The sequence below is a fragment of the Micropterus dolomieu genome, linkage group LG11 (genome assembly GCF_021292245.1).
Source record: "Micropterus dolomieu isolate WLL.071019.BEF.003 ecotype Adirondacks linkage group LG11, ASM2129224v1, whole genome shotgun sequence".
Lineage (NCBI taxonomy): Eukaryota > Metazoa > Chordata > Actinopteri > Centrarchiformes > Centrarchidae > Micropterus > Micropterus dolomieu.
In genome coordinates, this window is record NC_060160.1 from 27770275 (window position 1) to 27782933 (window position 12659).

At 39.6% G+C, this 12659-nt stretch overlaps 1 protein-coding gene across 3 annotated transcripts in view; it reads left to right on the forward strand.

Moving 5' to 3' along the window:
• The first annotated feature begins 1994 nt into the window (after window positions 1-1994).
• si:dkey-288a3.2 (protein phosphatase 1 regulatory subunit 37) overlaps window positions 1995-12659 on the forward strand; it is a 57691-nt gene continuing 47026 nt past the window's right edge. The window contains exons 1-5 of one of the 3 annotated variants that reach the window (XM_046063467.1): window positions 1995-2109; window positions 2214-2493; window positions 4683-4796; window positions 4902-5081; window positions 6340-6440. In XM_046063467.1, the coding sequence (XP_045919423.1) occupies window positions 4931-5081; window positions 6340-6440 (252 nt within the window). In that variant the 5' untranslated portion in view covers window positions 1995-2109; window positions 2214-2493; window positions 4683-4796; window positions 4902-4930. The remainder of the gene's footprint in view (window positions 2110-2213; window positions 2494-4682; window positions 4797-4901; window positions 5082-6339; window positions 6441-12659) is intronic. The other 2 variants (XM_046063468.1, XM_046063466.1) reach the window with 2 other exon arrangements.

A 12659-nucleotide genomic window follows, 5' to 3' on the forward strand; every position in this document is an offset into this window, starting at 1 on the left:
TCAACTCTCCAGTTTGTGTCAGTTGAACCTTTTAGCCTGGTTTTCCAGCCTGCAAACACCACTCCAGCAGCTGCAGGAAGCTATTTAACACACCAAAGCTCTGAGTAGCCCTCTGTACTAGCTGCTCAGCACCAATCAGCAGACAGAGTTAGATACTAGCTGCTAAACTTATGAGAAATGAAACAGTATTAAAATTTCATTTCTCAATAAAATGTGCTGAAAATACACACTGAAACTATTTCAGAGTTTTATTGAAAAACACAAATAAAATTAGCAGCACTGTGCACTTCTTGTTTGCATAAACATTCAACAGCCAAAATGTGCATTAACATTAAAGATGTTAGAAAGTATATGCAGTGACCCCATGCACAACTTACATAAACACAAATGAGTCTTAAGAAGACAGTGATAGTAGATGCAGCGAGCCCAACGATTGACAGAAAAACAGCTCTGCAGCTTTTCACCTGACTGCTGGATGTTAAAGTTTGGTTAGGCAATTTATTTCAGAAGCTTTGTCTTTAAATTTGTTGAAATTCTGTTTACACCCGGACAGCACTTAATAAATCAAATGCTGTGACACAAAATGAAATAATAAATAGGGACCAGATGAAATGATTGTTTGGCCTACCTGCCTGCCAGTGTTGGGCAAGTTACTTCCAAAATGTAATACATTATAGATTACTAGTTATGGTCATTTGAGAGTTATTAGCTATATTACAATACTACTGTCTCGGAAATTGTAATGCTTTACACTACTTTTGCGTTACTTTCACTGCTGTTTAATGGGCACATTACAGTAAGATGTGTCTGCGTAGGTGGGTTCTAGTGAGGTGCAGAGTTATATCCGCAGATCGGGTTGGTCTTTGTCATAAAAATGAACCTTCTGATTAATTGCTGGTGGGTGGGGTGAAATAAGATGAATCGTCTCCCCATTAAGAAAGACGCCGACGCATTTACACAAGGTGCAGCAGCATAGTGTCATTGATTATTTGCATCTCAGACAGGATCGGTCAGGATGAACTGACAGCAGCCTCTCTGATCATGAAAGTAAATTGTTAAAGAAAACACACAGCCTATAGAAATCTATTTACACACGATCCATCAGGGAAGCTGCCGTCTTGGTAAGAGGAGCCGAGCTCCCCTGTAGTTTGCACCCTGCCTACAATCTCAACCATTGGATTCCTGCAACAGGAAATAACGTTACTCTTTTCCTCACATAATGTGTATGGTGAATTATTAAATAAAAAATAAAAACACCACTTAATTTTGTGTCAAAGTGCGTTGTAACTGGTAAAATATTACCGAATTTTATTTAGTAATGCGTTACAGCAACAAGCAATACATTACTGCACTGTAATTGCGTTACTTTTGTAACGCTTTACTCCCAACACTGCTGCAACGTAGCTCTTCTGTTCTGTGTTGCTTCCAGATGTTTCTCCTGTTGGTCAACTTTTCTCATTTTATGCTGAGTCAGCACACATGTAGGTGTGATTTAGTCTTCCTCTATTGTGTATTGTGTGTGGGGAAGTAATCTCTTTAAATGTGCATGTGAAACGTGTTCACCTCAATGATAATTGGATAAATTAAAACCCCTGGACTTTAATAGCTCCTCTGTTTTCTGCTCATGTTCAAAACTTCTATATCCCACATAACTTTGTTCTCTGACAATTCGACAATAATGTAGTAATATTTTCAGAAAGAGTAATATATCGAGAATAAATTCGTAATTTAACTTAATTTTTATTATTTTTTTAATTGTACCTGCCCTATAGGCCTACTCTGCTGTGCATTAGCCTGCGTTATTTCCCTGCTGATGTGGTAGTATCCCCTTGAGACTGACAGACACAGAACCTGTTTGGGACTGTACTGGATGAGCCAAAAATATGGGCACCCCTGCACGTTTACTTTCAAACAAAACAGAAGAATGATGAGCTTCACCAGAAAGCTCCATTTTAGTCTCATCTGTCCACTGGACATTTTGGCTTCCTTAGGTTAGATTTGTTTCTGTGTCAGCAGCGGGGTCTTCCTGGGTCTCCCACCACAGCGTGCCTTTTTATTCAGATGGCGACTGATAGTGCGAGCTGACACTGTTGTACCCTGCGTCTGCAGGTCAGACTGAGTTTGCTTGGAAGTCGATCGACGTTCTTTATCCACTATTCTAACTATACTTTGTTGCAATATTTCAATAATTGTTCTCTTTCGTCCACATCCAGGCAGATCGGCTCCGGTGCCATGGGCTGTAAACTTCTTCACAATGTTGCGGACAGTGGACACAGGACATTAAGATCTCTGGAGATGGACTTGTTGTCTTGAGATTGTCCCTGCTTTTTTTTTTTGGTTCTCAAATCCTCAGACAACTCTTTACTGTTCTTTCTGTTGTCCGTGCTCAGTGTGGTGCACACAGACACACAACACAAAGGCTGAGTCAACCTTTCTCCATTTGAACTGGTTAAGTGTGATTTCCATATTGCCAGCACCTGTGAATTGCTGCAGGTGAGTTTAATTACAAATTAAAGAATCATCACACGCTTGAAATACAATTATTTCTGGAGATTTAGAAATATATTATTATTATTATTATTTTGTCCAGTGCATTTTTAGAGTTCTGTGTGGAATGTCTCAGGCTTTTTTCCCTGCTTGCCCTGAGTTGTTCCAGTGCAAACAAAATAAATAACCATGAGAATACCAAAGCATTTGTAATTGTGACAATTTTCTGGGAGAAGAAGTGCATTATGTGACAGACATGCAGGGATGCTCATACTTTTGGCCATGACTGTAGGTGACTTATAGTATAAGCCATCATATAAAAACACTCCAGTTTTGATTTCATAGGGACTTTAAAGATTGCAACTTTAATGCCTTACAAACATGTCAATGCGACTTGGGGTCTCGGTCTTGGAGTGTACTTTGTGTAGATTTTGGATTGCTTACATCTTTTGCTGTTGACTTGTCTTTTATGCTTCGAGAGTTTGTGATAAATATGATTGTAGCCTCAGGTTCTTTTGTTTGGCGTGTCAACAGCTGATAAAAGACGAGACACATTGTAGAATTAATCAGGAAACACACAGCTCCATCTGTAACCTCAGCTCAACATTACTCTGTGATTCTGACACAGAACGTCCCCAATGTAAACCTTACAGGGGTGTTATTGGCTCAAGATGAGGCAGAAGTGGTACCGTCCTGATCATGTGCACATGTGCATGTGTACACCTTTTACAAGCAACACATTTTAAAAGTTCCAAAATGATATGATTGAAGAAAATTACAGTTATCACGTTAATGCATGTTTTATTACAAAAATACAGGTAATGTTCAAATACAACATAAAAGCTAATGTGTTCATTTACACAGTTAACATACAGCAAGCTGTTCAAGTCAAATATAACATCAACTCTTGTTTTCATTTATAGTTCAGGGTCCTCTTGCAGTGTAGCTGATGTGAAGTCCTGGGTATTAAATGTTAATCTGCAATTTTTCACTAGTTGTCCCAGTAATATTTGCTCTTCCTAAAGCATGTCACATGACATGGTTAAGCTTTGTTTGAGACTGAGAACATGACCACAAACACTGAATATTCTACTGGAAAAGTATTATTTATGTAGATCTTGTCCTGCTTTTGAAGCATTAAAAAATAATTTTAAAAATGGATTAAAGTAATCCCCTCACGCTTTTAAAGACAGTTTTATTTAAAAAAAAAAAAAAAAAGAGCTTATAATTTATAACATATTTTCTTTATTTTGCTGCTTTCATCAGTATATGTGGCAGTCATGTGCTCAGATATGGATATTAAACTTTTATGTTTGATAAAGTGGGGGGGGGGGACTAAATTCCTTACATTTCATTACAGTCGCTGTACAGAATGGCTTTCATTCACACATGTAGAGACACATAGAGCAGTGTTCAGCCTTCAGACGGCTTTTCTTTCGCTCTGGAAGTTTTGGCAGCGTCTTTCCCTTGATGATTACAATACAACATCAGCGTAAAGTCACAGAATGTATTATATTTTACATTAACCAGACATCAGGTGGCATCTTTAAATGCATTTTTGATGTCGACCTGCCTGCAATGATAAAATGACCAAAACAATTAGCAAAAACAGGCAAAAAAGTTCCAAAGAGCTGACAGAACCTGAAACAGAAAGTCTGGTGCTAATTATTTGGGAAGTTCAGACACATCTTGACCTCAGTGTAAGCTGTCTAAAAAACAAAACATGTTATAATCTATTTTGTAACAATAAATCAATTAATTTTATTGTAGTGAAAACAGGTGTGGAGCTTTAGAAAAGCAAAACAGTGAGCTGAATAGGCTAAAACAGCTCAGAAGTATAGAGGGAACCAATGAGTGATGTTAAAATGACCCATTTATCATTGTCACACATAATCATTTGAACTATTGTCAATATGGAATTCCTGAGTAGTGCAGCTTTAAACATGGATAATGGTTGTATGAAAATAAAAAAGATAAAGATCAACGAGATGGACCGCTATACCACACCTGTCCATCTCATTACATATATGCTCATCAATGTTGTTGTAAACGCTGAATTTACAGAGGTATGTAAATGTGCAGAGCCTTACCTATTTTGAATGTGAAATTTGACACAAACATATTGGGTTTCACTTGCAACCCAGTGCACAACTCATGAATAAGATATTGTTTCTTTCGTGTCTTTTCTTACCAAGTGATCACAGAGTGGAGCGAGCTGCATTTCACATCCAAGAGGGCCAATGGTACAACTGTTTGTACATCAACTGTCGCACACAGTTCTTCTCCATCTTTGCATTAGTATTACTTCAGTAAGTGTTGCCATGGCTCCCGGAGGTGATGGCAACTGTTGACACGTGTGTAAGTGTTTGCTGCTTTGAAGTGAACTGACCCTGTGCTTTCAAATTCCTATCGAGAGCTCCTTGGTGGAGTTCTAAAGAGAGGGATGACCAGCTGCAGTGACAGTGATGAGGGAGCAGAAAAACCCAACAAGAACCAGAAGAAGAAGAGAAGAAAAGGAGAAAAGCATGTGTCTTTCCCCCCTGATGAACAGATAGTATCCGGCTTTGCTGAGCACAGGAACACGACCAGAAAGGGTAAGCTGCTGGTGAACATTTGTTAAGAAAAAGTCTGATTTAATACCCGATTTGTATCATGATGTCAATTTGGTGACTTTGAGCCATCTGTATCTGCTCTGAGTTTTGTCACCTTTACATTGATGCAAAAAATGTCTGTTTCTTCCTATAATCTGAAAACCTTTCACCATAACCATAAAATATAGCATACTTTTCGTGAATTGAATATACACATTCTCTGTATTCTCTTACAAGTGTGTGGCTACATTAATATTTGGTGAATAAAAGCTATTGTTAGTTTCAAAATTAAATTAGGGATGGACAATTAATCCAAATCTTGCAAAATGTGTGAATTAAATTAGTAAAAAAGTTGGTAGAGCATGCGGCCCACGTACTAAGGCTGAGTCCTTATTGCAGCAGCCCAAAAATGAGAATAATTTTTTGAAAATAATCATTCCCTCCAATATCACAAAAATCATATCGCCATTGCAATATCTGTCAAAATAATCGCAATATATTTTTTCTAAATCGTTTAAAAATTATAAATGCATACTAGTGGTTGCCAGAAAGGCAGAAAAGTGGTTACATTGCTCAGTTGGTCTAGAGCAAGCTCTTTCAACTACTGCTTGCTTCAACTACAGATCGCTCTGACATTTGCTGTCTATATATTCAAAAAATTATTCTGTAACTGATGATAAAACCACAAATTGGCATTTTTACATTTCTGTACATATAAACAAATGAGATACAATCTGTTAACTTAATTAGTGATCGTTTGAGGTGTTCCATGGCGGGTCAAGCAAAAAAATTAAGTCACACACCCCCAGCATTCCCCCCAAACCCCCATTAATAATGAACAGTCCCTTTTTTGTCTTTGTGTAATAACCCTCAACATGTGCAACGTTTGTAAACTATGTAAACAATTGAAACACAGTCCAGCTTTTGAAGGATACACAAGGATCAAAATGTTTAAAGTGTTTCAGTTGTAGAATCCTCTGTAGTCTCTCACATCTGGAATAATCCATCCCATAAGGCTGTGGTTGATAAATCGAGATGCCTGATTGGTTGATTTATTGTTCAGACAGACATTCATGTCCTTGTCACTCCTCACCGACTGCCATCTTCCCTGCTGTACACACGGACACACACACACACACTCAAAGCACAGCACAGTTTACCGTATGGCATTTCTGAGCCCCTGAAGCACTTTTGAATGGTTGCTGGTGGCTCACTGGGATGCAGAGACATTAAAGCACTGAATGAGTGTGTTCTATTTTAGTTGACAGCTGCCTCACCTTGACAGAGGTAATGGCGGCCTACGAGCAGAGCTGCAGCAGACACCAGGTCCAACCCAGAGCGCACATCCTGCAACAGCTCCAGGTACACTGCTTCACATATCAGTGTTAGTCTCTGTTCATGTCAATCAAACAGCGTGAGGCACGTCTTTTTTTGGATTTACTGTTGAATTTTGAGTTGCTGTGGGTGGTGCTGTTCACTGCTCATTCTACTGCACACTAAGTTAGTGTGTGTCCCAACGTTGTGCCAAAATGTGGATCCCTGAGGGCAGTACAGGCATTGGAATAAATCACATGAACGCAAAATCTAGCACAGATCACAAGACACAACTGCTGCATTACTCATACTTTAACTCTGCTATAGTACCATGTTAATGTCACATGATACAGACTGTTATCTGCACAACTTACTAGTGCTTTATGTGGGCCTGTACTCACCGATAAGCAGTACCAGCACTCGCCGGTACACTTTTATGCCCTCTCAAGATCAGGTTCTCTGGGTGACTCATAATGGCCCTAAAGGCCCTCGCCTGCTTTTCTCTGGCGGCTAGTCTAAGTAACATTTTATACCTTAAAAAGACTGATGATGACCCAACAGAGTAAAATCCCACCCTGTCAGCTGCTGATTATTTGTGTGACACACTAAAAGTAGGGAGAAGAGAAAGTATCTCAGGATACACCTTTGAACACATACTGTATGTAAACATACTCACACTGACACAGTATACACACACACTAAAACATCTTGGATGATTTGAATCATTTGGTCCCATCAGTCGCAATCAGGCTTGTTGCTGTAGAGTGTTAACAGCATCTCCACTCCAAACAAGAGGGTAAGAGCAGGGTAACTGCAGGGCTCAAGTTAGTGTGAAGGCAAATCATTCACAGCTGTAGACTACATATGCAGAATGGTGTCCCACACTTTATGTACGTATTGAGGGAGTGTGGCAGTGTTTTACCTGTTGATCCTCTATTTTCTCTCTGTGATTCATACTTTTTTCTTGTTTCAATTGCTTTAATAATTTTCCACGAACACAAGTTGAAACATTTTCCTCCTCTGGATGCATCCTCACATCAGTTTGCGCCAACGCAGGTAAAGTCACCTTGCGGCCTTGACTAGATGACCCTGCGTTCGGTCTGAACACACAGGGGAGAAAACCCTTCTGATTGTCTTTATTGCTTATTCTTTCTTGATTTAAAATAAATGGATGCTGCTGCTGCTGCTGATGGCATGATGGCATGCCATGTTGGTCTATTCTGTTGCGCACATACATCACAATCACACTTGCATACACTAGTCTCTAGTGCAAGCAGGAAAAAATCAGTGACACACATATTATTATTATATATTATCTCCCTCTCTAATAAAATAAACTCACTTATTCTCTCTTAGCCACACTTGAAACAGTCTGCCATTTATAATTCATTTTATGTACATGCTTACTTTACTTGGACCAGCCATGTTAAAGCACGCTGCTCTCTACCCCCCCTGCTGCATAAATTTTACTTGAGATCAAGGGGAATTATTTGTGGAAAATTAGAGACTTAGCAGTGCTTACATTAAGCATACAGCCGCCGTATTATCTCTGAGGTGTTAATGAACCCAGTTGCATTAGAAACGAATGTAGGTGGTCCTCCTGAAAGAGTAAAATATGTATGGTTAAGCATTAGCTAAGAGGGGCAATATTTAGACCAAAAGCTGCATGCGAATGAATCCATAATAAGACGATGCAAAACGAAAAGATGAACGCCTAAAGAGTAAATTTATTAAATTAGGTCTTTTCAGGCGAGGGGCAATTCCCCCGAGGACCGGCGCTGAAGAATATTTAAAGCTTTTTTCATTGCACCCTTGGGCCCTTTTGCACTCCTTTGAAATGTTGTAAGTGGGTAAAACAGTATTGCTAGTGGTGACATCTTCATAGGAGTGGTAAACAATAATAGGTCGGAGCCAGCGGGGTCTAAGGCCGCCATGCTTAAACTCTCTGATTTCACTGTGCAAACTGTGAATGTGCATCTCGCCTCTCTGTTTCTGTTTGGCTCACTCTGTGATTAGGAAGGTAATTGAGATGATCAAGCTCCGTCTCTACACGTCTGTTTTGGCACGAGGGGAAGAGCTTAACTGCAGTGATTTATATTCAAATTGAGAAATAACTGTGAAACACATTAGTAGCTAATACAGGTGGTGCTGTAAGGTGGGTCTCTTGGTAAAGGTTTCCCCGAGAGAGAGGGGCATTATTTCGGTGATTGATTGATTGATCATTCATTTGGTATTTAAGTAAAAATTTAAAAATTGAAAACAGAAATGTTTGTGCAAAAGTTCTTGCACAACTACAGGCTTCTGCACAAACACACACACAAGCACATACTGTATATATGTATGCAAACACACATTTGCACACACATTGATATACATATTCTTACTGGTTCTGTGCAGTAACTGTGGTAGTTTACAGTATGTCATGCACAAAGAAGTGCCTGGCCCACATGGAATTAGTGCAATACAGTAAGTCCACGAAAAATACTGCTGCAGAGGTGAAACAACATTTGGCAGAAGAGAACAGAACGTTTCAAATATGACGTTATATTGCGAACGTTGTCTCTGTTTCAGACACTTCAAATAAATTCTGTTACTGAACACATCCCCACAGGTGGCTAAAACTTGTGTAAAGTCTAGAAAACTGCCAGATAGCTCTCAATCGAATCACATTCCAATTTGCATGTTTAAAGAACCCCCAAAACTAATGAAGATCTTTATATTAACATATGAAGTCACGTAACAAATCTCTTACTTTTTCATGGAATCACGTAGCCAAAATACTGTATATCTTTAAGAGATTTTTTTCATGAAATCACAATACACAAATAATTTATTTTACAAGAATAAATTTAATTTAAGAGTAAATTTTATTCGTATTTATAAGGCTGTTCTTCCTTCGTATCTACGGATCTACATCATACAAAATAAGTATGGGTAATTACTGTCTTTGCTCCCAGGACTGTCTGTACTGAATTGGAAAAAGTGCATTTAAAGGGTAACTTTATTTTCCCTATTTTCCCATGTTTTGGTGATTAATTGGGACAGTTTGGTCTGGTTCAGTATTGCGCAAGCGCACTGCAGTATGGAAAGGATTCCTACAGGGATATACATTGTTTTTAAAGAGTAAGATCCTTTTTGTTTAAACCAGAAACAGTCAAAGCCACCGCACTCCTTTGTTAAACAAAGTTAGTCAGTTAGTTTTTACCCATCAGGTTTCTTCAGCTTTCACTATGGGGCAAAAATCAGCCTTTAAAATCGAAAGAAATAACAATTTGATACTTATCGTGATAATTATCGATATCGAAAGATATGAAACCTTTTATCGTGATAACATTTTTGGGCATATCGTCCAGCCCTACTTTGGTGTTTTAAAGGGTTAAAAACAAAGTCACCCAATAACACAAACTAACCAATCAAAGCAGTGGTAGACCAGAGAGGTAAAAGTCTGCTGGCTTTGGCGAGAGCCATAGCAACTGTTTCTGATTAAACTAAAAGGACGCTACTATTTAAAAAAGGTCTATCTCTGTAGGAATTCTTGTATAATGTACTTTGACGGGGCGCAATTTCCCGCAAGGGTTACACTGCAGCCCTGTCTTGCTGCTACTTACTGCAGAGTGCTCGCTCAAAACTAGACCAATTTCAAAAAATGATACCCCAATTAGTCACAGACACAGAAAATAAAGTCCAGGTTGAAAACTACAGAAGTTACCTTTTAAGTATGCTGCCCCCTCTGCTTGGAATCAGTTGCAAAGTCACCTCAATCTACAGGAGCTCATTGGACGAATTTAACGTGATTCTAAATGACTTGGAAGCAGGTTCATAAAAGAAGGCTGTAAAAAAGGTGGATGGGCTCAATATTCCTTCTTCCCTAATGTGCTTTGACTGATTGATTGATTGATTGATTGATCTATTTCAGTTTACAGAGGGGGGAAAACCTGGTTGTTTCTAGGTTTTAAGTGGAGTATTTTTGAACCCTCCGAACACAAAAGGATTTTAAATCAAGCCAGCTCTGACTGTGAGTTTGTATTCTTTCCGTGATGTTTGGAAAATAAGCTCGGAATTAGTTGCATGTTGGCAAATCTTCTAATGAATAGCTTAGTGGTTGTTTCCCTAGCAGATTATTCAGTTGAGTGGACTGAAGAGAAATCAATTACCACAACTTAACTTTCATTATTTATCCTAGAGCTAAGGAAGCCGGCCTTACATGACAATGTGCCTCCTTCAAATTCGTGGGGTCAGATTTGATACCCACAAATGCTGTTTTCCCGGGATAAACCCCTCTGAGGAAGGGGGAGGAAAGAGAGAATCCCTCCACAAATGACAAGACAAGAGAAAATCTGTTTTTACAGACCACCGCTGCTTTCTCAGCTCTTTTGATTAGCATTAATGTTGCACTGCGGAAGTCTGCCGACACAACTGTTATAGCTCCACACACACACACACACACACACACACGTACACAGAAAGCTATATCTCCCTGCCTGCGTAATTCTAAAGGGAACATTTTTTTGCTTTTAAATTAAATGCATGCTGATTGTTATTGTGCCCCCCCACCCACCCCCGTGGAATAGTCAGCAGCGAGGTAAATGTCACTAAGTAAGTGGCACACATTTTCCTTGGTGGTTGTTAGCAGGGTTTGCATGCAAAGTAAAAGCACAGAGACGAATAGGAGGAGGTGGAGGAGTGCTCCTCTGTGCGTCTGGATGCAAGCGCTTATCAGGGAACAGCAGGGGGACCGGACATATGTCTCTCCTCTCATTACAGGCCGAGACGGCGATAACGGGGCGGTTAGTGGTGCATTTGAAATGGCGTACAGCGGCAGCCGCAGCGATCACGCACCAAAAAAAAAAGAGAGAAACGGGGAGTGTGGGTCGGGAAGAGGATCACCACGGGACCCGCCGCTAACACACTCCAGTCTGTCATTCAGATGGCCCTACACACACACAGCCACAACATGCTTTATTTAAAACACACTGACTCCACCGCCTTTCCTTTGTGGTTTTAGAGGATTTTGCTTTAATGCCGTTTGGGAAACAGCATGCATAACTGAAGAAGAATAAAACCTCGTCTACGTGTAAAAGAGTCCATTTTACATTCTCTGCCTCTAATTGAATTCGGTGCCGTTGCAGTTAAACTGAATGGCATGTGTGATGCACTATTGGTGGTGCACTATTAGGCTGAATTGAATTTGCATGGTCGGGTGGTCGCACAAGTAATATGAGCGCTTTTGTAAGTAGGATAATATTACAGGCCTGGATTCACTGAGGGTTCACACGGCTGAGACACTCGTCACCGGTTGTTTACAAAAAGCCAACACACATGTAAACGATATGTTAGTCGTGATTTCTCCTCACATTTTAATTAGTCGTAGTTGCTGTAGATTGCCCGTGTTTATGTCATAACTCCAACAAAGGACTGCATTTCTAGATACTGCATACAGTAGAGGGTCCACTGAGGTTGAAAGGTTCAGCTCACCTACATTACAAAAACACATTTTCTTATTTACCTCCAGTGGAACAGTTTTGAGATTTCTGCCTCCTTCCCATTACAGTCAGAATTTAGTTGGTGGTGGTCGTGGTCCTCAGCATTGCTTCCTGGCAGTTGGGGGTTGTGGAAGAGTTTACATTCTACAACTTTACACACACGAGCGGGCTCAGGTGTCAACACCTGACCAAATGACCTAACTTAGCTCCCATGATGACATCTTTAGTCTTTTCATTGGCTGGGCGTCTGGGAGGAACTAACGGGGGCTCGTTAAAAGGTATCTGTCCCAAATGAGCAGCATTGGAGGATGAAAATGTTGAATACTCTGCTATGGATTTGTCCATCATGGAAAAAGAGACCAGAGACACAGGAGAATGACAAAGAAAATAGGGGTGGGGTAAATCGATACAGCATAGTATCGCGATATTTTGCAAGGCAATATCGTATCGTAACATGAACGTCAAGTATCGATCATTTCTTATAGAAATTGTACATGAGAAGTTTGTTTTTGGCACTAATAAAATTGCTTTTTCAGTCCACTAGAAAAAGAATTTTCCTTTGGGGACAAAATCGCAATAATATCGTATCGTGACATAAGTATCATGATAATATCGTATCGTGACATAAGTATCATGATAATATCGTATCGTGACATAAGTATCATGATAATATCGTATCGTGACATAAGTATCATGATAATATCGTATCGTGACATAAGTATCATGATAATATCGTATCGTGGGGCCTCTGGTGATTCCCACCCCTAAAGGAAAAGGCAGCTTG